Here is a 20,857-nt window from a genome sequence, read left to right as displayed (position 1 = left end):
TAAACATTTTTGCTGTCAGACCATCTGGGCCTGGAGCTAAATTTACCTACAAATTATTTTCAATGTTTCTGCTTCTTAAGAGGTGAAAGGTGCACTTAATACTTTATGCCAGAAGGAAAGGCAAAATAAATGTCCTGGGTCAGATTTTCTCAGCATCAGACCTGCATGTGGTTTTGGATGCCTAGCGTCTGCAACACCTGCCTTGAACCCCAGGCTGGGCGCTCTGTGTGCAGAGCCCCTCCACAGCCAACACAAAAACTTGACTTGCATTCCTGCTCTGGTAACTCTATACAACAATTAGCAAAGCAAATCCATTCACATCTTTTTTCTGCTTTTATGCTGTTACCAATTTCTTTTTCGAACCATAGCTAGGGTGTTTCCATGATAAAAATATGTGGGATCCAGAAAGTCTTGTTTCTGACTCAGCTCAGCCACATTTGCTTGGTGACTCCTGTGCACCTGGATCGCAGAAGAAAGCCCCACACCCGAGTGAGGTCTAACAGTCCCCTAAACATGAGGGAAGGTTTCGTGTGATCCTCTGACATCCCACAAAGATAACATGGGACAGGGACAGGGACTGACAGATGCTGGGTGTTGTTGCAGATGTTGGGATGCTTTGTGCAGAAAGTTGTGGTTTGCACTTCACAAATTTTGCAACCTTCCCCAACAAAATGAGGCACGTGTGCCTAGCCCTGTGTTGGCCACTGCTATGAAAAAAGAGTCCATCACCCCAAATATCATGTGCCTGAGTCACTCCTTCGGGGACTGCCTTACTGATTCCTCCTTTGAAAGGCAAATGGATGAGGTTGGCGGCATCTCTTGCTGGTCAGGACTTTGACCTCCCCAGCTCTTGGGGGGTGCCCCAGTACCTACAGTGGAGTACTAAGTGTTCAGCAAATCTCATTGGGCTCAGGATAGACTCACCTTTCATCCTCTGCCTGTGTATTTTCTCCTCTTACGGTAATTTTCCTATTTGAACGGGTTTGTGCAAATGGTTCCTCCAGTTTTCTTTAGGGAGAAAAATATGAAGTATCTGCTGGACAATCACATCCCAGAGTTGTTTCTGGGTTGTTTTTTTTTTTCTGATCTTAAACCAAAAACGTTTATTAGTCTCCAATTACTGAATTTACTGCCAATCAGCTTGGGAAAGACTAAAAGTAATTATATTTGGGGATTAGAGAAATTATGTTTTAAGAGACATGGGACCTTACAGCTTTTTAATGCTGCTGGTTGCATCTTCCTGTTCTGTGTGCCATAAAAGTAAAAAAAATTAAATATTTTATAAAAGTGATTTGTGATGGGTGATGGAATAGTTTATCTATGGCATTAAAAATCCCCACAAGGGAAGTCTTCGATGCTTCCATCCATCCTACATTATGTATATATCATCTCAATCAGAAAGACTTTCTTGGCAGTAAAGCTCTTCTATCTAGTTAGTTGTGACCATGCTGCCTTCAGAAGGTTTCTTTTTAATGAATAGCATGGAAAACTCTTCCAAGGCCGAAATATGTGCATGAGTTTTATTAATCCTGTAGCCTCTGTCACTCATGATAATGCTAATAATCCTTACACCTTACATCATGTTTAACATCCCATGTAACAAATGCATCTCTGGGAGATGAACAATAAATCCCTCGTGCACTATGCTTCCTTCTCCTGTGCCTTCATAAGGAAGTCCCATATTCGGTGTAGCTCCTTCCTGCTATGCTGGTTCCTTCTTGCTTCCCGCACTGGCAAGGGGCTGACACTGCCCCAGTCCTTCCCAGGGGACTCTTCCAAAGCCATCAGTATTTGTCACTGTATTTGCAGTCAGGATAGCGGTAGGCAAAACGGGAATCACAAGACCGCAGAGGTTTCAGGAGCTCTGCCAGCTTTGCAACCGCCCCACTGACACCCTGGTCATCGGCGAGGCCATCGGCGCAGTGCTGCAGGAAGCTGTCTATCTTCTCCTGCACGGGTTGCAGGAATTTCCCCTTCAGGAGCTTAGGCAAAAGCTCTTGACACACCATGACAAGGCTGTGCTTCTCTCCAATGGAGTTACAGGACACAAATGCAGACTGGCAGTCCACAGTCAAACAGCTAAATATATCTTTATATTCTTGTTGGTCGTCAATCAGATGGCTCCCTATTAGGGACAATTAAAGCAGCTGTTAGAAACACAGTAGTGAAATCTTGGATAATCACATATGTCTGTACCTCTGTATTAACATGGGGTTAGTTACTATCTGAAGGATACAGCTATCTTTCACCACGCAGTACTGTGAGCTATAGCTCTATGTGGGCCAATTTCCTCACTCCTGAAATATATATGTTTTTCTGAATGACGGAGCTCTGCAGAACTGCCTGACAGAAGATTTGGAGTCTCTCAAGTCAAACTGATGCAGAAAAAATGAGAACTGGAATACTAACCTAAAAAGTGGAGTTCCTACAAAAATTACCACAGATAGCCAGACCCATAATTTTTCCATGTTACCCAAAATCATTAAATTGCAACAACAGCTCATCTAGGTGGAGTTCACAGTAATAGCTGCTAGGATGAGAAAAAGAAACCCAGTGGAAAATTCTCTGACAGCTGCTTCTGAATATTTGAGATCTGCTCAGCTGAATGTGCAAGTTGAGCAAAGGCCTTTTCAAAATTTGAACATTCAGAATGAATTATTGGAGGAATAGTCTGACTAGCTCTACTTTCAGGAGCAGACAAATGTAACCTGTGCAAAGTGAATAGCAACCCTTGATTTTGTATAAAAATGACAAAGGGGGGATTTTGTTGTTATAATAATAATTATTATTATTTGTAGTTAATGTGATAAATACACCTAAAAAAGAGTTTCACAGGCTTGTTCAGCCTGGAGTAGAGAAGGCTCCAGAGAGACCTTATAACTGTCTTCCAATACCTAAAAGGGGCCTGCAAGAAATCTGGAGAGGGACTTTTTACAAGGGCATGTAGCAACAGGACAAGGAGGAATGGCTTTAAGATGAAAGAGGGTACATTTAGATTAGATATTAGGAAAAAATCTTTACTGTGAGGGTGGTGAGGCTCTGGCACAGGTTTCCTAGAGAAGCTATGGCTGCCCCATCCCTGGCAGTGTTCAAGGCCAGGTTGGATACGGCTTTGAGCAACCTGGTCTAGTGGAAGGTGTCCCTGCCCATGGCAGGGGCGTTGGTACTAGATCTTACAGGTCCCTTCCAACCCAAACCATTCCATGATTTGACCCAAAACAAATGAAGTTATGAAATTTCTACTTGCAAATACTGACACCTGTGTGGCAAAAGTTTTAGAAGAGGTGATTTAGGAGGACTTCAAATGAGAGCCTTGAGCACTGTACACACTGAATGCTGATGCCAGCGCAGAGATGGCGGGGCAGGACGAAAGGGCCCATGGTTGGTCACTAAACCACTGACTGCACAAATAAATTGCCTGTAGCCTTCCTGATCCAGAGCCAGGATGGCAGGAGCTGCTGATGCTTGTGCTGTCAGAAAATCTCCCGTGAATTTTTCATTATTTAATTTAGCAAGTGATGTTTGGCTGATTGCAAAAAAAAAAAACCACAACAATCATCAGCAGAGCCAAGCGCAGCAGGTGAAAGATTTGTTTCCCCTGCCTTGCTAAGAACTCCAGCGACAGACGGAGCCTGCTGAGTACCTTCCTCCTTGTCGATGATCCCCAGCGTGCTGGCATCCCGGATGAACAGATGCCCATTGCTAAACACACCGAAGGTGCCAGCATCCACGTGGGTGAAGTAGAAGAAATAGTTGAGGTCGTTGGTGCCCATGGAGCGGAGGACAGCAAGGAGCTGGAGGGCCAGGTCAGCGGCCACCTCGGGGGCTGCACCAAAGAAGTCGCGCAGGGGCCGGGTGCTGGCACTGACCACCAGCCGCCCACAGGAACCCAGGTACCGTGGGAAGGGCCATCCCTCCACATCAGGGAAGATCTGCCAGGAAGAGCAGGAACATGAGAACTGCCCCACTGGTCTCTGCACAATGCCCATGGACCCATGTCCTTCCCAGAGGACTTTCAAGTGCTTTTCAAGCAGCAGTGCCAATGTCATGGTTTGCTTTCTAAATCAGCCCACAACCCTTGCTCACCTCAGCCTGCCCCAGCAGCCCAAGAATGCACTGCTCCATCCTGGAGCAGCTATGCTGCTTTTTTTGCTTCTTTTTTCCCTTTTAATTCAGGAAGAAGAACTGATATTTTAAGTCTTATTTCATGTGGGAGATTAACCAAAAGTCCAAGATAATAATAGATTTCAAATTAAATGAAATTTTAGCCACAGAAGCGCTAATTTTAGGTGTCTTTATGGAGCCTTTGATGGGTTCCTCATGAGCACTGCATAGCTGAAGTCACAGATTGGAGGTGAGATGGGGCTAAAGCAGTTTTTGCTAATTTGTAAAAACTGCCTGGCTGTTTTGTAAGAGACTTTGCAGTCCCAGGGACTCAAGTGCTGGGTGTTTGTAATGGTGGGGACACCTGGGCTGGGCTTCCTGCATCACTGCAGCTTGTGCTATCAGTGCAGTTATCCCAGGTAGAAACCAAACTGCATGACTACTGAGCTGTGCCAACACAAAGCTTTCCGCTTTTAACTTTTCTGTCTCCCCAGCTTCCCAGAACCATTCCCCCTCCCTAGGACTGAGCAAAGCCATGTGCACTGCTTTAGCAAGCACTGGCCTTGGGCAGGAGATTGATGCTACTGCTCCCTCTTTTTTTAGAGGAATCTCAAAGGGTTGCAAGAAACATCAGTGAGGGCTAAAGGTAGGGTGGTAGTGAGCAAAAAGTGAGGATACTCTTCTGGAGACACATGTAAGGAAAGAGAGGAGCCACATGCCAGGCATGCCTGCAGGGGATCAGGCAAGAGGTGTGAGGCCTCCCAGCTATCTACCTTAAAACTCAGAGCTCAGTTGTATTTGGGATTCCACCAAGCACCTCTGCAAAGATGCGCTTTGCCATGGAGCTAGTTACCAGCAGCATTCAACTGGAAAAAACAGCACTGGCACATGGAGCCTGGAAAATCAGTGCTTCCCAAGTCAATGTTCAACCTCTATGCTGCATCTTGGTTCTCCCACACTAAAGCATGCTCTTTCTCTTTTATAAACAGGCCGTGATTTTAAATAATACATTAGCAACGCAAACATAACGCTTTGAAGTGTTAGGGACATGTAAAACCCTGGCTTTCACAATGCGCTAGCACTACAACCCCTCTAGGCTCTGATTTATTTAAGGGGCTGGACATTCATATTTCTCCACTACTTCACTGGGTGATGCAAGGTGCACCACAGGAGTCTGCCTGGCTTCAGCCATCCAACCCTGTAGAAGGAACATGCTTTATGAAGGCTAGAAAGCTTGAAAAGGCCAGAGCCGGCACTTTTCTGCAGCTGGGGCCTGGAGCACATCTCATGCGATAGTTCGCTTGCAAGGGGTTGCAGGGTGGTGTTTCAAGACAGTCAAGGTGGCATGTACCTGTAACAAGATGGGATGTGAATTCACTGACAGTGTGTACAACAAGCGCAGCTTGTCCCGGTCAGTGAGGTGGTCCATGTAAATGCTGCCAGCGTCTGGTACCTCAGCATAGCGCCGCACTATCCTGTCCAGGAGACGCTGGGATGGGCAGCGCAGCATTGGGCTAGACAGGCCCTGGTGAGAGGCAAAAACATGACAAAGATGTTTATTTTTCAGCTTGAGATACCACAGTATCACAGCCCCCGGTCCATGTTGTAGGTACTCTCCCCGCTGCACTTCTTCCCAGCCCTGGCATCCTGGCTTGCTGGTGGAGGTGTCTCTGTGATTAAGCTGGTGAGTCACTTCCCTTGTTAAATAATGTCTTCAGATCTCTTCACTATTTGCTTAACCTGTGCGCAGTTTTCTTGGAAATACTATTTGCTAAAGTCAGTAAACATGCTTTAAAAGAGTAAAGAAACACTGTATGTGGGTACAAGCACAGGACATATTCTCTCTCTGACAAACTTGTACATTAACTATTAAAATCAGATGTGAATAGCCTGTGCGTATATTTTTTAAATGACAGCAACAAATAAAGAATTGTTGGGTGAATGGAGTCAACCGTCACTCTATTTTACCTTTCAGATTTGGAGGTTCGGCTTGTAAATTGCACAAGCAATCTAAGGCTGGAGCAAATGAAAATAGAGATTTATACCTTCATAGTCAAAACACAATTTTTTTTTTGAGGTCAGTCTTCCTTCATAGCCAAGGAGAGCAGACATAAGGAGTGGCACAGAAATGCTGCCCTGCCATGCCTCTGCTGGGGAAGGGAATCAGGTTTTTGCTGAGCCTTTTTCTTCCAAATGATCCCAGCAGCCAAATTTACTCATTCTGTTTTTCTTTATAATTTGATGGCTGGGAGATGTGCTTCAGAGGAAAGGGCACTGGAGCTCACAATGCTCCCTGCCATTCTTCATGCTGAGAGCAAAGATTTGACTCAGGATCTCCCCAAGTCATTTGGTAACTCTGAGGTAGGTCTCTCTCAGCCCTTCCTGTGCGAGCTGTTCATTTGGCGTAAAACACTTACTTATCCAGCCATGGCAAAGAGATGAAGAAACAAGGAAAGGAGGAGTGCGCTGCTTTCCCTGTTGGAGGTGGAAAGGGAGCACTGGACCTCCCATGTCCCTTCCTCTGCCTCCATGCTGGTCCTGGTGAGGTCCCAATCGCTCCCTCCTCGGCCATCGGTTGCACGAAACAAGCCCTGAATGCCAACAGCTGGTCAAAGCTACTTGAGAAACTCAAGTCCAACTGGACCGTTGTTTTGCAACAACTGAAGAACCATTATTCCCCCCCCCCCCCCGAAGAAAATAAAACATTTGTCAAAAATAATTCTCCTCAGTTCTATTTACAAGTCTTCCTACACTCCTCTCCTCTCACGTAGGCTTATCAAGGAAATATTTTTTCACTAATGGTCTAAAACCATGGAAGGAGCTGGGGGAAGGGATGCTTATGGATTTCTGTCTCACAGCACTTGCAGGCACGTTGTGGCTGACTGTCACTTTCCCTTAGGAGGAGAAGTGAGAAAAAATGAGCAGAACAGAACTATGTTAAATAAGAGATAAATGGTAGTGAAAGTCTCTTGCAGCGCAGCGTGTAAGCAGATATTTCCAGCCAACGTTAGAAAGTCTTGCTGCCTCCAGGAGTCTGCAATGCAAAAGCTGAAACCCTTAAGAGTATATAGTAGAAACAGAAATCATGGTGGCAAAGAATGCATGAAAGTTGTAATTAGGATTTTTTCCAAGGTCAGAGCTCATCCTATTAACACGGATGTGGGCATGTCCTGCACGTGGTAATCACACCTGCTCGTTTACTGAGGAACCATTTCAGGAGTATGAAAGGCGGTGTGAGAACAGAGGAGCAGGGTTGGGTGCCGTCACATTTATATCACCTATTGGTACAACCTCCTGCAATTTAATGAAGCCCTGATCCACCAGAATTTGAGAGAGTGGTCTCTGGATTTTGCCAGAGTTAGGCAATAGGGTAAACTTCAGCACCTCCTGGAGTGTTTCAGTAGAGTGAGGCCTCCCATTCCAGCAGACTGATGGAAACATCCCTACAGCATAAGAGGAGCAAGAGTCGTAAAACTGTCAGGAAAAAAAAATGTCAGTGGAAAAAATATTTGAATATGTGAAGAACACATACTTGAAACACTGGAGATACTGATTTATCTGAGAATATCTTAAGTCCTTTGCAGCGTCTCATCATGCCAGAGAATAAGACCTGAAAGCCTGAAATCTTGTTTGTGATTGATACGGACCGCTTCTTATTTACTTGGATTAAAACCCCACATTTTTGTATCTGATAGTGAGTAGTTCCTGAAAAGCCTACCTGCACTCAAATTTTCTTTTCCCTGCTGCACAGTACACGATACATTTTTAACTCCCACCTATGCATATGTATGTGTGCCTAGTGCGGGCACACCCACAATTCACTCTGATGTAAAGATGACCTCTTGGAAGACAACTTCTCCTCACTCTGCTTTCTCTTCAGCCAGGCCAAGCAGGGATGGCTCAGATTAGGAGCACAGCTACCTCCTGCCCCATGTGCTGCACATGGTTGCAGCTTCACAAATGACCACATTTAGGGTGGGCTCCAGGAGGAAACATTTGGATGTGGGTAGGTGTCAAAACACCTGCAGCTCAAACAGGGTTGTTCACCTCCAAAAGAAAGAGACTAAGGGTGCCCTGTGAAGCTGTGGAGCTTTTCTCCACTCCCAGGAGGTTTACCGAACACCTCTCTGATGATGAGGTACCAGGTCAAAGAGATAGCAGGTCTGGGAGGTGGCTCAGGGAGCCCCCTAACACCCATCCTTCCCTAAGAAGGACCACCTGCCAGCTCAGTGAGCTGCTGCACATGTGCTGCAAGCAAAGCGATGTGTGCTGGACTCAAAGGCCAAGTAACTATGGTGCTGGCACACCTGCTAAGGGCAGGTGTGGAGGTCAGTAGTTTCAAACAGTAGGTCCTAAACAGAGGGGCTGAAAATGGCTGGCTTTTCACCTTGCTATTGCTTTCACCTGTCTAGGCTGTGTTTTGAAGGCAGGGTTGTAAATCTGCCCTGTGCATGATCTGTGAGGGAACTAACCCGCTTTGTTGTTCTTCCCCTCCAACAGGAAAAGCATGCAGCATGGTTTGAGGTAGTGAGCTCCTGGGTGAAGCAGCAGGTGGCTGGAGCTACCATGAAGGCTAAGCCCCAGCTAAATCCTGCTCATCTCTGAGGTGGGCTGGATTTTACCACTGACGACTTCGCTGTGTCCAATATTCACTGTGGCGGGTGAAATAATCACTGTGGCAGGCAGCTCAGCTGACGGTTGGGTCAGGCAGGGCAGGCAGCGTAAAGTGAAAAAACATTACTTCATGGTCTGTCATTTTGATTCAAGGATGTTATGGTTTGTTGTAATTCTTTGCTCTATAAGACAAAATTACCTGAGCCATTATCTGTCCACAGTGCTGCTATATAGGAAAAACTGAAGGGAGAGGAGTACAGACACCTCTGTGTGACTGCAGCTTTATGAAATAGGGGGAGCACCATGTTAGGCGTCAAGAGAGGTGTGTTGTTAACACCTCTGAAAAGAGTTTGTGTGCATATGGAAAGCCAGAAGAGCAGTGCTGCAAGTAAGTGGAGCAATGCACGATACCCACAAGAACCCTGACCATAAGAGCTCCTGCTGGGCTACCAATGTGTATCTGCCCAGCAAACACCGCAGAGGGGACGCAGCTCTTGGCTGGCGTGCAGGCAGAGGTGCTCTTGTGGCTTTCAGCTCTGAGGAGGGCAGGTGAGATGAGCAGAGAGGAAGGGGATCCCCAGCTCGGTGGGGCTGGATGGCTTGGTGGGTCATCCCATAACCTGTGGTGCCTCACACACACTGCATGACTGTAATGTTGCTGCTGCCCTTGCCCCTCAGACCAGCAGCCATTTTGTAGAGCACATGCCCAATCGCCAACAGTGATTACTGCCACATTTGGAGGTGGGGGGCTAGGCTCCAGGGGCTGTGGATCACTATGCTCTTCTCTCTATTCAAGCCTATATGATGTTAGAAGGAATATATATCCTGTTTATTTTTTTTTCTCTGCTTGATTTACAGAGCAAAAGAGCCATGAAAACATGAGCAGAGTAATCCTGAAGCTGTTGTGCCTGGTCTGGGCTCCCCTGTATCCTTCTGAGTCTTTTGCAACTGAAAAAGACTCAGGGGTTGATGAAATGTCCCAGGGAGTTTGTCCCTCAGCACATCCCCCGAGGCTGGCCCCCCAGCTCACTTCAGCAGTGTCCTGGAGCTGGAGTCTGCTCAGCTTCCCATTGCACATGGGGAAATTCAAGCACCCTGGAGAAACTGATAGGTGCAAGGGCAGAGGGCCCCAGCCAAAGTCTCTGCGTGGTGCTGTGTGTACGTATGTGTGTGCATGTGTGTGCACGTGTATGCACGTAGGCATGCACGTAGGCATGCACGTATGATTCGGCGAGGTATATCCAGAGAGGAGCCCTCAACCCCGGAGCGAGGGGGAACCCCCCCGCCCCGCAGCCCCGGCTCGGAGCCGAGAGCCCCCGAGGGAGCCCCGAGCCCTCCCCAGGCCCTGCCCAGGAGCCGCAGCCCCGCCGAGGCGAGCAGGGGCTCACAGGGGGCGGAGCCAGGAGGGACGGCCCCGCCCTCCGCGGGGAGCGCCCTCCGCGGGGAGCCAGCGCTCGCCTCAGGGAGCTCTGCCCCGGCTGCCCTGGCGGAGTCAGCGTCGGCCCCAGGCAGAGCCGATGGGAGGGGAGGCTGCAGCGCGGAGCTCGGGGGCAGAGAGCGCCTGCACCGGGGTCGTGAGGGGAGGGCGCGCCACGGGCAGCGCTGCGCTCGGTGCCCTGCGGGAGGCCCTCCTGCAGCAGGGGCTGAGCCGCGGGGCGCTGTCAGTGGCTGGAAGGTGTCGGGGAAGCTGGGAGGGAGCTGGGCTGCTTGCTCCGGGCCCGAACTGTGCAGGGGCCAGAGGCGTCCATCATAGCGCATACAGGAAAGGAGGAGGGCAGTAACCCAGGGAGCTAGTAACAAAAACAAACAAAACCAACCTAAACCAAAAAACCAACAAAAAAGGGAAGAAGAGGACAATTAAAAGCAAGGGGCTTTCTGCAAAATCTGATGTCCCCACCCAGAACCGCTCTGCAGTTCTGCAGCGGGCTGATGAGGTAACAGAGACCTCACCCACATGAACATCCTGCTGATGCACCAGTAAAGAGGATCACTACTGGTACCTCCAGAAAAACATGGCAGGTCATAGTCGTGGGTGACTGTACTTTGAAATACACAGGTGAACAGTCAAAAGAGAGCTTGTGGCTCAGGGTCAAAGGGAGAACAGCGATGGGGGACATCTCTGTGGGAATCTATTCCAGACCACCTGATCAGGAGGACTCTCTGGATGAAGCGCTTTATAGACAGATTAAGAGCACCCTCACACTCGCAGGCCCATGTTCTCATGGGGGACTTCAACCACCCTGATACCAGTTGGAGAGATAGTATGGACCTGCACAAGCAATCCAGGAAGTTCCCCGATTGTGTGGAAGACAATTTCCTTCTGCAAGTAATAGAGGAGCCGACAAGGAGAGGTGCCATGCTTGACCTTGTGCTCACCAACAGGGAAGGGCTGGTTGGGAATGTGATGCTCCAGGGCAGCCTTGGTTGCAGCTATCATGAGATGATCAAGTTTGCGATCCTCAGGATAGTGAGAAGGGCACACAGCAAGCTCATTGCCCTGGACTTCAAGAGAGCAGACTTTGGCCTCTTCAGGAACCTGCTTAGTAAGGTGCAATGGGATACAGCCCTAGAGGTCAGGGGGCCCAAGATTGCTGGATGATGTTCAAGCTGTTCCAAGCTCAAGAGTGTTGCGTCCCAACTAGAAGAAAGTGCGGCAGGAGGGCCAGGAGACCTCCATGGGTGGTTAAGGAGCTTCTGAGGGAACTTAGAGGGGAAAAAGGAGCTTATAGAAGGTAGAAGCGATGATAGGTGGCCTGGGAAGAATTAGGGGATGTTGTCCGGGAAGCTAGGGACCAGGTCAGGAAAGCTAAGGACCAGTTAGAATTAAATCTGGCAAGGGATGTGAAAGGTAGCAGAAGGGGTTCTCTAGGTATGTAGTGAATAAAAGACAGACTAGGGATAATGTGGGCTCTCTCTGGAAGCTAACGGGAGAACTGGCTACCCTGGATTTGGAGAAGGCTGAGGTTCTTAATGACTTCTTTGCTTCAGTCTTCACTGGCAAATGCTCTGACCACACCACCCAAGTCTTGGAAGGGAGCTGCAGGGACTGTGAGAATGAAGACCTTGGGCCCACTGTAGGAGAAGATCAGGTTCAAGATCATCTTAAGAACCTGAATGTGCACAAGTCCGTGGGAGCTGATGAAATCCATCCATGGGTCCTGAAGGAGCTGGCAAATGAAGTTGCTAAGCCACTGTCCATTGTATTTAAAAAATCATAGTCAGGTCAAGTTCCTGATAACTGGAAAAAGGGAAATATAACCCCAGCTTTCAAGAAGGAGAAAATGGATGACCCAGGGAACTACAGACCAGTCAGTCTCACCTCTGTGCCTGGCAAAATCTTGGAGCAGATTCTCCTGGAAGGCATGCAAAGGCACATGAAAAACAATGAGGTGGTTGGTGACAGCCAGCATGGCTTCACTGAGGGGAAACCCTGTCTGACCAGTTTGGTGGCCTTCTGTGATGGAGCTACAGAACTGATGGATGGGGCAAAGCAGTTGGTACCATCTCCCTGGACTCATGCAAAGTGTTTGACACTGTCCTGCACAACATCCTTGTCTCTAAATTGGAGAGACATCAATTTGGTGGATGGACCACTCAGTGGATAAAGAATTGGCTGGATAGCCACACACAGAGTTGCTGTCAATAGCTCAGTGTCCAGCTGAAGACTAAGTGGTGTCTCTCAGGGGATGATGTTGGGACCGATCTTGTTCAATGTATTTGTCGGCTACGTGGACGGTGGGATTGAGTGCGCCCTCAGCAAGTTTGCTGATGACAGTAAGTTATGTAGTTATGTTGATAGGCTGGAGGAAAGGGATGCCTTCCAGGGGGACGTTGATATGCTTAAGAGGTGAGCCGATGGCAGCCTTGTGACGTTCAACCAAGCTAAGTGTAACGTCCTACACCCAGGTCGGGGCAGTCGCAGGCACAGCTGTAGGTTGGTCAGAGCAGAGATTCAGAGCAGCCCTGAGGACAAGAGCTTGGGGGTGTTGGTTGATAAAAAATTTAACATGAGCTGGCTTGAGTGTGATCTCACAGCCCAGAAAGCTAACTGTATGTAAGCTGCGTCAAAAGAAGCATACCAGCAGGTCAAAGGGGGTGATCCTGCACTTTGCTCTCATGAAACCTCAGACTACAGTTTTGGTGTCATCAACATAAGAAGGACATTGAGCTGCTGGGGCAAGTTCAGAGGAGGGCCATGAGGATGGTAAGGGGGCTCGAGCACCTCCTATATTAAGACAGGCTGAGAACGTTGGTGCTGTTCAGCCTGGAGAAGAGAAGGCTGCATGGAGATCTTATAGCAGCCTTCCAGTATCTGAAGGGGGCCTACAACGATGCTGGTGAGGGACTCTTCTTTAAGGACTGTAGTGATAGGACAAGGGGTAACGCAGGGGAAGTTCAGGTATAAAGAAGAAGTTCTTTACTCGGGGGGTGGGTGAGGCACTGGAACAGGTTTGCCCAAGGAAGTTAATCCTTGTTAATGCTTAATCCTTGGCAGTGTTCAAGGCCACGTTGGATAGAGTCTTGGGTGACATGGTTCAGTGTGTGCTGTCTCTGCCCATGGCAGGGGGGTTGGAACTAGATGATCTTAAGGTCCTTTCCAATCCTAATTATTCTACAATTCTATTCTATGATATATGTCCGTTGCAACCCAGCCAGCTCAGCCAGGAGTTGGGAGAGGATGGGGTAAGGAAAGGCGTATAGCACATCGGGAGCCTTTTAAGGAGAAGGATTTGGGCTCAGCTAGTGATTTAACTTTGCAGCAGATCTGACATTGCACAAAGCCACATTTCTCCATGTACTTTTTCACCCAGCTTAGCAAGTGGAAGTTTTAAGCTCTTGACTCCTCTTTCACATTGCGCTGCTGTGGGGGCAGCACAGTTTTGCACAAACCTGTGCAAAGCAAGGTTGGAGGACCTGGCCCCCCCAGCTGGCCCTCCCTTAGCTCCCTGCATTGCTGCCTTGGAGGGCAGTGGTGGCTAGCAGGCGCTTGGGAATCCACTGTCTGCACCCAAAGCAGGAGGAAGCAGTTCCCTTTCTAGAGGGGAAAAAAAAAAAAGTCCCTTTTTCGCAGCCATTTTTCTTGAAAGGGAGAATTCTTTGCCTCTCAGGGTCTTGTTTAGAGTATATCCAGCCTCCACCCTGGCCCCTGCCCCTTGACAGTGATTATCACAATGCTGTGCTGTTGTTTGGCTGGGGTAAGAGTATGCATATGCATTTGGGGAGGGGACTTCTGCTCTCGGATGCAAGCCAGAAGCTGCTAAACACACTCTCTTTCCCCATGGTTGTCCCCAGCTGCCTGTGGTATACGTCAGTGCAGGCAGCACTCTTCTCTGGAGCCTGCCTGCTCTCCTCCTCCAGGCCTTCCTGCATGTCCATCTTCCCATGCCATTGCTGCCCATATGACTGGTGGCAGTAACTCCTCCTGCAGTGCGCCTGTCCTGGTTTTGCCTGTGACACCCCAGGACTGCAGCTGAAAGGGCAGCACGCTGCTTTGTGCCTGAGATCATCTGCTATAGGTGGCAGGCAAGTGAGGAATCAAGGCTTCAGCTCTGACTGCCTGTGCTGCTCGCCCTGCCAGCTGCAAGCAGAGGGGTCTAAGCTACCCCAGTCCCCAGCCCTGAGCAAAGTCATGTTCAGGGCAGAGGCTGCAAAAATGAATCTCAGGCAGATTGCCCAACTTCTTTAAGACCACACCGTATGCCAGGGGCAGAGCTAGGACTAAATCCAAATTTTCCAAATCCCATTTAATTGCTGTAGTCACAGCACAGTGATGAAGTGTCCTCAGTTTTCAAAACTATTAATGATTTCCAACACTGGATGTGCAGAATCACAGAATGGTTTGGTTTGGAAGATCCTTAATTCCAATCCCCCCTGCCATGGGCAGAGACACCTTCCACTAGACCAAGTTGCTCAAGGCCATGTCCAGCCTCGCCTTGACCACTTCCAGGGATGGAGCAGCCACAACTTTTCTGGGCAACCTGTTCTAGTGCCTCACCACCTTCACAGTAAAGAATTTCTTCTGAATATCTAATCTAAATCTACTCTCTTTCAGTTTAAAGCTATTCCTCCTTGTCCTATCTGTTGTTTGTATGCATAGCCCATGCTATCCCCGTGCCTGAAGTCAGTGGGTGCTACAGCTTCCCACAGGCCCTCTTTTCCAGGGCTGAGCCCACCGCTCGTCCTTTACCAAGCAGGTCACAGATTTGTCTCCTTCAGACCCTTTTTCCCTCCCAAAACCACATGGGACCCCCTGGGGCTCCTTCTCTTCCCCTTGCTGGTATGGGGCCCAGAGTCCATGGGGCACAGACCTGGACCAGGTCGGGCGTGAGGCGCTTCGCCCGCAGCCACTTCTGGAAGCGTTGCGTGCGGCGCAGGGCATGCTCCAGGCTGCAGGTCTTTGTCTTCAGCAGGGAGGTGCAGATGCGCTTGTCGGCCCGGTCATGCTGGTACTTGGAGGTCAGCCGGGTGATGTCAACCATCCGCCAGCTCTTGGCATCGTCAGTGTAGTTGCCTGAGTAGCTGAGCAGGTAGCTGGGGGGCAGCTTTAAATGAGAAGAAAGCCAGGTGTCAAACCTGCCAAACCAAAACGAGAGCCCCACGGAGAGCAGGTTAAGAGGCCACACGGACAGCTGCACAGTGCCAGCACCACCCGCGGTTGTTCCACCGCACTCCAGACGCCTGGGGTTTCTGCCATTGCTCTACAAAGACTGAGTAGCTCCAGGCTGGCAGCCCCAGGTACCTGGGTGAGTCAAGCAGACTGAAGCCATCAGCCAAGGAAATGCAGTTTGGAGGAAATGTGTATCTTCCTTTGCTTCCCACCTAAACCATCCCTTGTCGTGAACAGTGCCATGGGGCAGGAGGTGAAACACTCAGATGGGATCTTTTGGACCACACAGGGAGAGTGTGAGAGAGAGGAAAGGAGGGAAAGAATAGGGCTGTAGGGTTTTGATTCATGGAGAATCCCTGTCATTCTTAAATTTAGTTAATCCTGGAGAAAGGGGCCCAGAAAAGGAGTACTCAACACTTTAAGGGACCCTGCAGAACAAAACCTCATGACAATAAATGTATTTTGGAATATTAAAATAACCATTTGTCTTGAGGTGGTGGATTTGCTTGGTACTGGGGTCAACAGGGGCCCCCAACATTGCTGGCTGTGTTTTCATAGCCAGGATGCACAACCTCCCCAGGCAGCAGCAGAGTTTGGGGTGTGATGGGGTGGAACAAGGGGTAGCCATGGAGATCTTGCACTGATTTGCTTCCCCTACACAGGCACAGGAGGGGAGCATATGGGCTGGGTAATTAGGTAATTTTTTTTTTGCTTCAGCAGCCCCCTCAGCCCTGCCCACACAGACGTCACACATGCAGGAGCTGAGGAGCGTGGTGTCTGTTTTGGAAGTATGTCTGTAACCTGCTCTTGGAAAGCAACTAAACTCTGACCTTTGGCTCGGCCAACGTCATGCATTCGCTGCCTCTAAAACCTCCTGCCCTTACCTCCTTGCCCAGGTACGTAAGAAAGCATGTCCTAATTTAATCTCACCATAAATTAAAGCCACTGGTTCAGAAGTGAAAGAGAAGAGGCAAGAAGTTCCCTGCAGGATCAACTAGCTGGAGTTAGATGAAGACGTTAACAAATCTAATAGCTGAAGCTGGTATTTCCTTTCAACTTCCAGTTGGGAAATTAGCACAGAAGATTTTTTGGGGGGGATTAATTTCCTCCGATTTCAGGCAAATAACTGACTCAGTGATACTCAATGATCAGAGACTGACCAGCCTGCTCCCCATGACCCCTCCTGAAGGCAGCACTTCTCTCCTTTTCCGCATCAAAGACCCTGTGCAGCTCAGCTCTGGGGCAAACCTGAGTGCCCAGGACAGGGGAAAGATGGTCTCCCCAAAATGCTGCTTCGGCTTTTGGCTCTAACCATGTGCCTCCCTCAGAAAATTTGCTGCAGAGATACAGGCTGACCAGAAGTGGCCCCTTGCACGAACAGGTTGAGAGGAGGTTCAGGCATTTCGATCGTTTGGGCATTTTGCCCAATATGAAATTTAAGCTTCGTTATTATTAGGGTGTCTGACATAAAAATAAACCTTTTTGGTTTGGTTTGCTTGTTTTTTTTTATTTTTTTTTTTTGGTAGCTTGCTTGTGTTTTTTTTTTTTTGTGGTTTTTTTTTTTTTTGTTTATTTGGGTTTTTTTGTTTGTTTGGTTTGGTTTTTGGTCTGGTTTTGAGCTGGGACTGAAGAGCAGAGAATAATTGCTGTGCCTCACTATGATTTGTTGTGCATCCCAACCCCTCCCAATGCCTAATCTGCAGGCACAGTGTGCCAGGCACGTACAGTAAGAGATGGCTATTGGCTGGGTTTCTCCTTTTCTCTTTTTTCTTTTTTTTTCTTTTCTTTTTTCTCCTTTTTTCTTTTTCCTTTTCCTTTTTCTTGTTAAGCAGAAATGTGCTTGTGATTTGGCTCAAGTGTGTGTGTTTGGGGGAGCTCAAGTCAGGCAAATACCAAGAAAGCACCGCCTCCTGCATGCAGGCAGCACATGGATGTGTGAAATCCAGGACTGAGCGTTAATTTAAGCTTGGATGGAACGATTTCCTCCACAGAGCTCCCAGGGGAGAGCCACGCAGGCCTGGGAACCCAGCATGGGCTGCAGCAATTCTGTATTTGGCATCGTTTCTGGGCAGTGCAGCACTGGCCTAGCACACTTGCTAGATACTTTGAAGATCCATCATCAGGTTGTGCTGTAACAATAATTCACTTTTGTATGAAGCCTTTTAGCTAAGGGCTCAAATGTGCTTTAAGACTTTCAGTAAGATCTGTGTGAGTAACTGCATGACAGATTACAGATTTTAGATCAACTCAGAACTAAACACTGAAGAAAATAAGTTTTTTTTTCATTTTTAGTGGATGATACAAAGTATTTTCTTTTAGCCAGATAAATTTTGTTTGCATTGGGAGTGAAATACCTTTAAAAAAAATATGTAAGTGAAGTTTTAAAATAAAGAAATGCCATATAACCCCCCATCAAGTTGAAGCATTCCAGGTTTTTCAGACTTCCTTCCCATTACTTTTGGCCAAAGCTCATCACCAGTGTTGGCACAACTCTGCACATAGTTTTGGTCAGCTCAGTTTCACAGTGTTTTGAAAATCTAGTATTTTACAAAAACTTTTTCTGTACTCTGCTCTCTGGACAGTTGGTAGGCAAGCTTTGGTATTCTCATTTACAGATCGATAAAGTTGGGCAAAGATAAGGGAAGTAAAGAACATTAGAGCACAAGATGAGTCACCAGCCGTTCTGGGAACAAAACCCACATATTCTTACTCCTTAGTTGAGTGAGAATGCATGTCACAGCTCCCGGAAATCATGGAGAATTAATGAAGCATGTTCTAATTAGGATTAACACAGAGAAGGCCAAGTGCCATCCACCTTAGTGAATATGTGAAAAGGTACAGGCGGGTGGATCAAAGAGTGTAAGTGCCACTGAAATTTCCGCCATTTAGCCTTCCACTTGCCAAAAAAAATCCTAGCTGTTCAAGAAATCAAGTGGGAAAACAAGTTTAACCCCTCCAAAGAAAAGTCTGAAGCTGACTGACTGCTAAAGAGAAGTTTTTAAGTTACTCTTTTCAAAGTGCTCAGAGCAGAACTGTATGATATCACTTGTGTGTTGCACTGCTTGCGGGAAGCTGACTGGCATGGCAGGAGACAAAAAACCCCCTCTATTTTACAATGCCACTCTGCCTTTCTTGAGGCAGAAGCGTCATGCTCTCACATGTACGTGGCTCTGAGCTCCTGGACCCCCTTCGACTCTCTGCACACAGCACCCCTTTCCTGCTGTCCACCAGAGGAAAGCCAGCACAGGAGCCTCCTGCTTTTACTTACTTAGCCCCTCTCTCCGAGGCCCCAGTGCAGCATGCAGCTGGCCACCAGCCAGCCAAAGGCAGTTGCTTGCTGCTGAAGGCTACTGCTATTTTCAGCAGGGCTGAGGGAAGCTGCATGGCCCTGGCCTCCCCAGTGGCTAAGCACAAGTAACTGAAATGGTGCACCTGCAACAGGCTGCATGCACAGAAGCTGCTTCGTACCCGGCGGCAGTTCCCTAAAAACCCTGCACAGGTGAGTGGCAAAGGTTGGGGCATGGAGCAGGAGCCAGCTCCCATGTCACCCTGCTGCAGAGCATAAAATGTGGGACAGCCCGTATCCCAAATGCACCCCCAGCCCCTGCAGTCCCACACCAGCCCATGTCAGCCAGCTGAACATGCTGATTGTAAATCCATCCTGCTTTTCGGGACAGGAGCCCAGGCTGGGCTGGGAGAAACCCAGCACTGCTGGCTTGGCCCTTCTTAGTGCCTCTGCATGCCCTGGTGTCACCTTCAGCATGAGCTGGGGGAATCAGAAACCCAAGAGGGCAAAGTGCCAAGGGCTGGGACCCCTGGTGTGCCATGGAAGGGGTGTTCTGGCACAGCAAAGTCACATGCTGCCTTTTGCAGCGTCAGCAAGGGAAGGATGGATGTTCAGTATTACAAGTCCATTCCAGACAAAACATTATGGTTTTAGTATGCTACATTTTAGAGGAGAGTTTAAGATAAAAATGGTGATTTGTCCAATATTATACTACTTACATTATAGCATTAAAAATACAATTTTACTACAATCATTTCTTCTCCCTCAGGCTTTTATATCTATGAAAGAAAATGCATATGACTCTATAAATCATATCAGACCCAATAAAACCTTCTTCTGCCAAGCACTGCCTTTAACTTTCTCCTCAAATACACTGGCAACATTTTCCCTGCTGTCGTCAGATACGCTCTGCTTTTGAGCCTAAAACTGATTGGATTGGTCTCATGACTGCTTGGCAGCATGTGTCTCATCAGCTTTGAGGCAGATGCAATTTTCTGCCTCTACCTTAAAGTTCTTACGGAAACCTCCCAGAAGAGTACTAATAATTTAGCCCCATCTATTTTTGAGCGTGTAGGTAACCCGGTGTGCAAACGTGCTTGTGCCTCAGGCAGGTTTAGATCACTTTTGATCTTAATACACACATGAAATTCTGCACATTTGTGTTGTTGCACCTGGTACGAAATTATGTAGCATGTTTATATGTTTGTAGTTAACATAGTCCATTGGGAGTGTACAAATCTAAATCCCCTTTGCCTTTACTCAGTTATTCATAATGAAATATTTCCAGTACATCTAAACAAGATTATTTGTTTCTTCCCTTCCTTCATCACTGCCTTGAGCTGTTTCAATGCCACTCTCTATGCAGAAAGTTGTGCCTTTTACTTCTGCTTTCAGATTATAATTCAGGGCTGATTATGTTAGTATGGCTTTAAAAGAAAAGAGACAAAGCAGCAGTTTATAGACATTAATTAAAATACCAGGTGCTGTAATAGTAAGCGGGTGCTAAGTTACTGCTTGCATTGTACTTCATTAAAGTACTTGGAAATACTAACAGGCAACTTTCAAGCTATTATACAGAATGCTTTAAAAATTACTGTGCTGAGTTTCTGACCTTATTTCTTCTTTAAAGAATTTCTTGCAAATGGATGTTCCAATGCAGGCGTTGCATTTATCAAGTCCCAGGAAAGTCCGGCCAAAGCTGTAGCTGGGTTTGACGTGGGGTGCAGACGGAGAAGCTATTGCTGCTGTGGAAGGGTTACAGCTCAGAGCCAAAACCAGGAGCATCATCAACGAATCTGCAACTCTGGAGCAAATGTAACATATCCAGCGCCCCATCTACAGTAGCGGAGAGCTCTGCCTTTTGCAAGTTACCCCTCTCTATGCTTTTGATCTCTTTCTGATGACCTCAACCTTCAGTGGTGAGCCCCAAAACACAGCAAGACACATTGGGTAGGAGAGACCCTGCTCCAGTTTCCATCCTGCCAGCTGGTCACTGGCTCTATTGGCTTGAGGTTTGGGTGGGAAAGATATGATGTAGGGTGGGGAGAAGGAAGTACATGGAGGATGCAGATAACTTGGGTTGCCATGGTTACCTTTCCTCTACTTGGTGCAGCTGCTTCGGCCCCTGCTGACCCTCCCATCAGCCGACTTGGGAAACAACACGAAGAAGTGCTCATCTGCACTTTGGGCAGACAAATGAAGGATATCCTGTCGCTGGAGCAAAGGGCATATGCAGGACACTTAGT

The 20,857-nt window shown here is 47.9% G+C and overlaps 1 protein-coding gene across 1 annotated transcript; it reads right to left on the bottom strand.

The window, feature by feature from the left end:
• Nucleotides 1-1,506: 1,506 nt before the first annotated feature.
• Nucleotides 1,507-20,613, bottom strand: DIPK2B (divergent protein kinase domain 2B). Its single transcript, XM_065677072.1, has 5 exons — nt 20,224-20,613; nt 15,027-15,291; nt 5,456-5,629; nt 3,644-3,932; nt 1,507-2,125 (listed from the first exon to the last, which is right to left on the bottom strand). Exons 1-5 carry the CDS (start codon nt 20,445-20,447, stop codon nt 1,785-1,787), a joined length of 1,293 nt encoding a protein of 430 aa, XP_065533144.1. The 5' UTR covers nt 20,448-20,613; the 3' UTR covers nt 1,507-1,784.
• Nucleotides 20,614-20,857: the final 244 nt, after the last annotated feature.

This window comes from Lathamus discolor, chromosome 4, assembly GCF_037157495.1.
Source record: "Lathamus discolor isolate bLatDis1 chromosome 4, bLatDis1.hap1, whole genome shotgun sequence".
NCBI lineage: Eukaryota > Metazoa > Chordata > Aves > Psittaciformes > Psittacidae > Lathamus > Lathamus discolor.
This window is presented reverse-complemented; position numbering and strand designations above follow the sequence as displayed.

Excerpts from the sequence above, each read along its gene's own strand:
- DIPK2B (XM_065677072.1), bottom strand. The coding sequence starts at position 20,447 with ATGGGGCGCTGGATATGTTACATTTGCTCCAGAGTTGCAGATTCGTTG. Across the intron at positions 5,630-15,026 it reads TCACGCCCGACCTGGTCCAG|GGCCTGTCTAGCCCAATGCT; the intron begins GTCTGTGCCCCA and ends GCCTCTCACCAG. Across the intron at positions 2,126-3,643 it reads GATCATCGACAAGGAGGAAG|GGAGCCATCTGATTGACGAC; the intron begins GTACTCAGCAGG and ends TGTCCCTAATAG.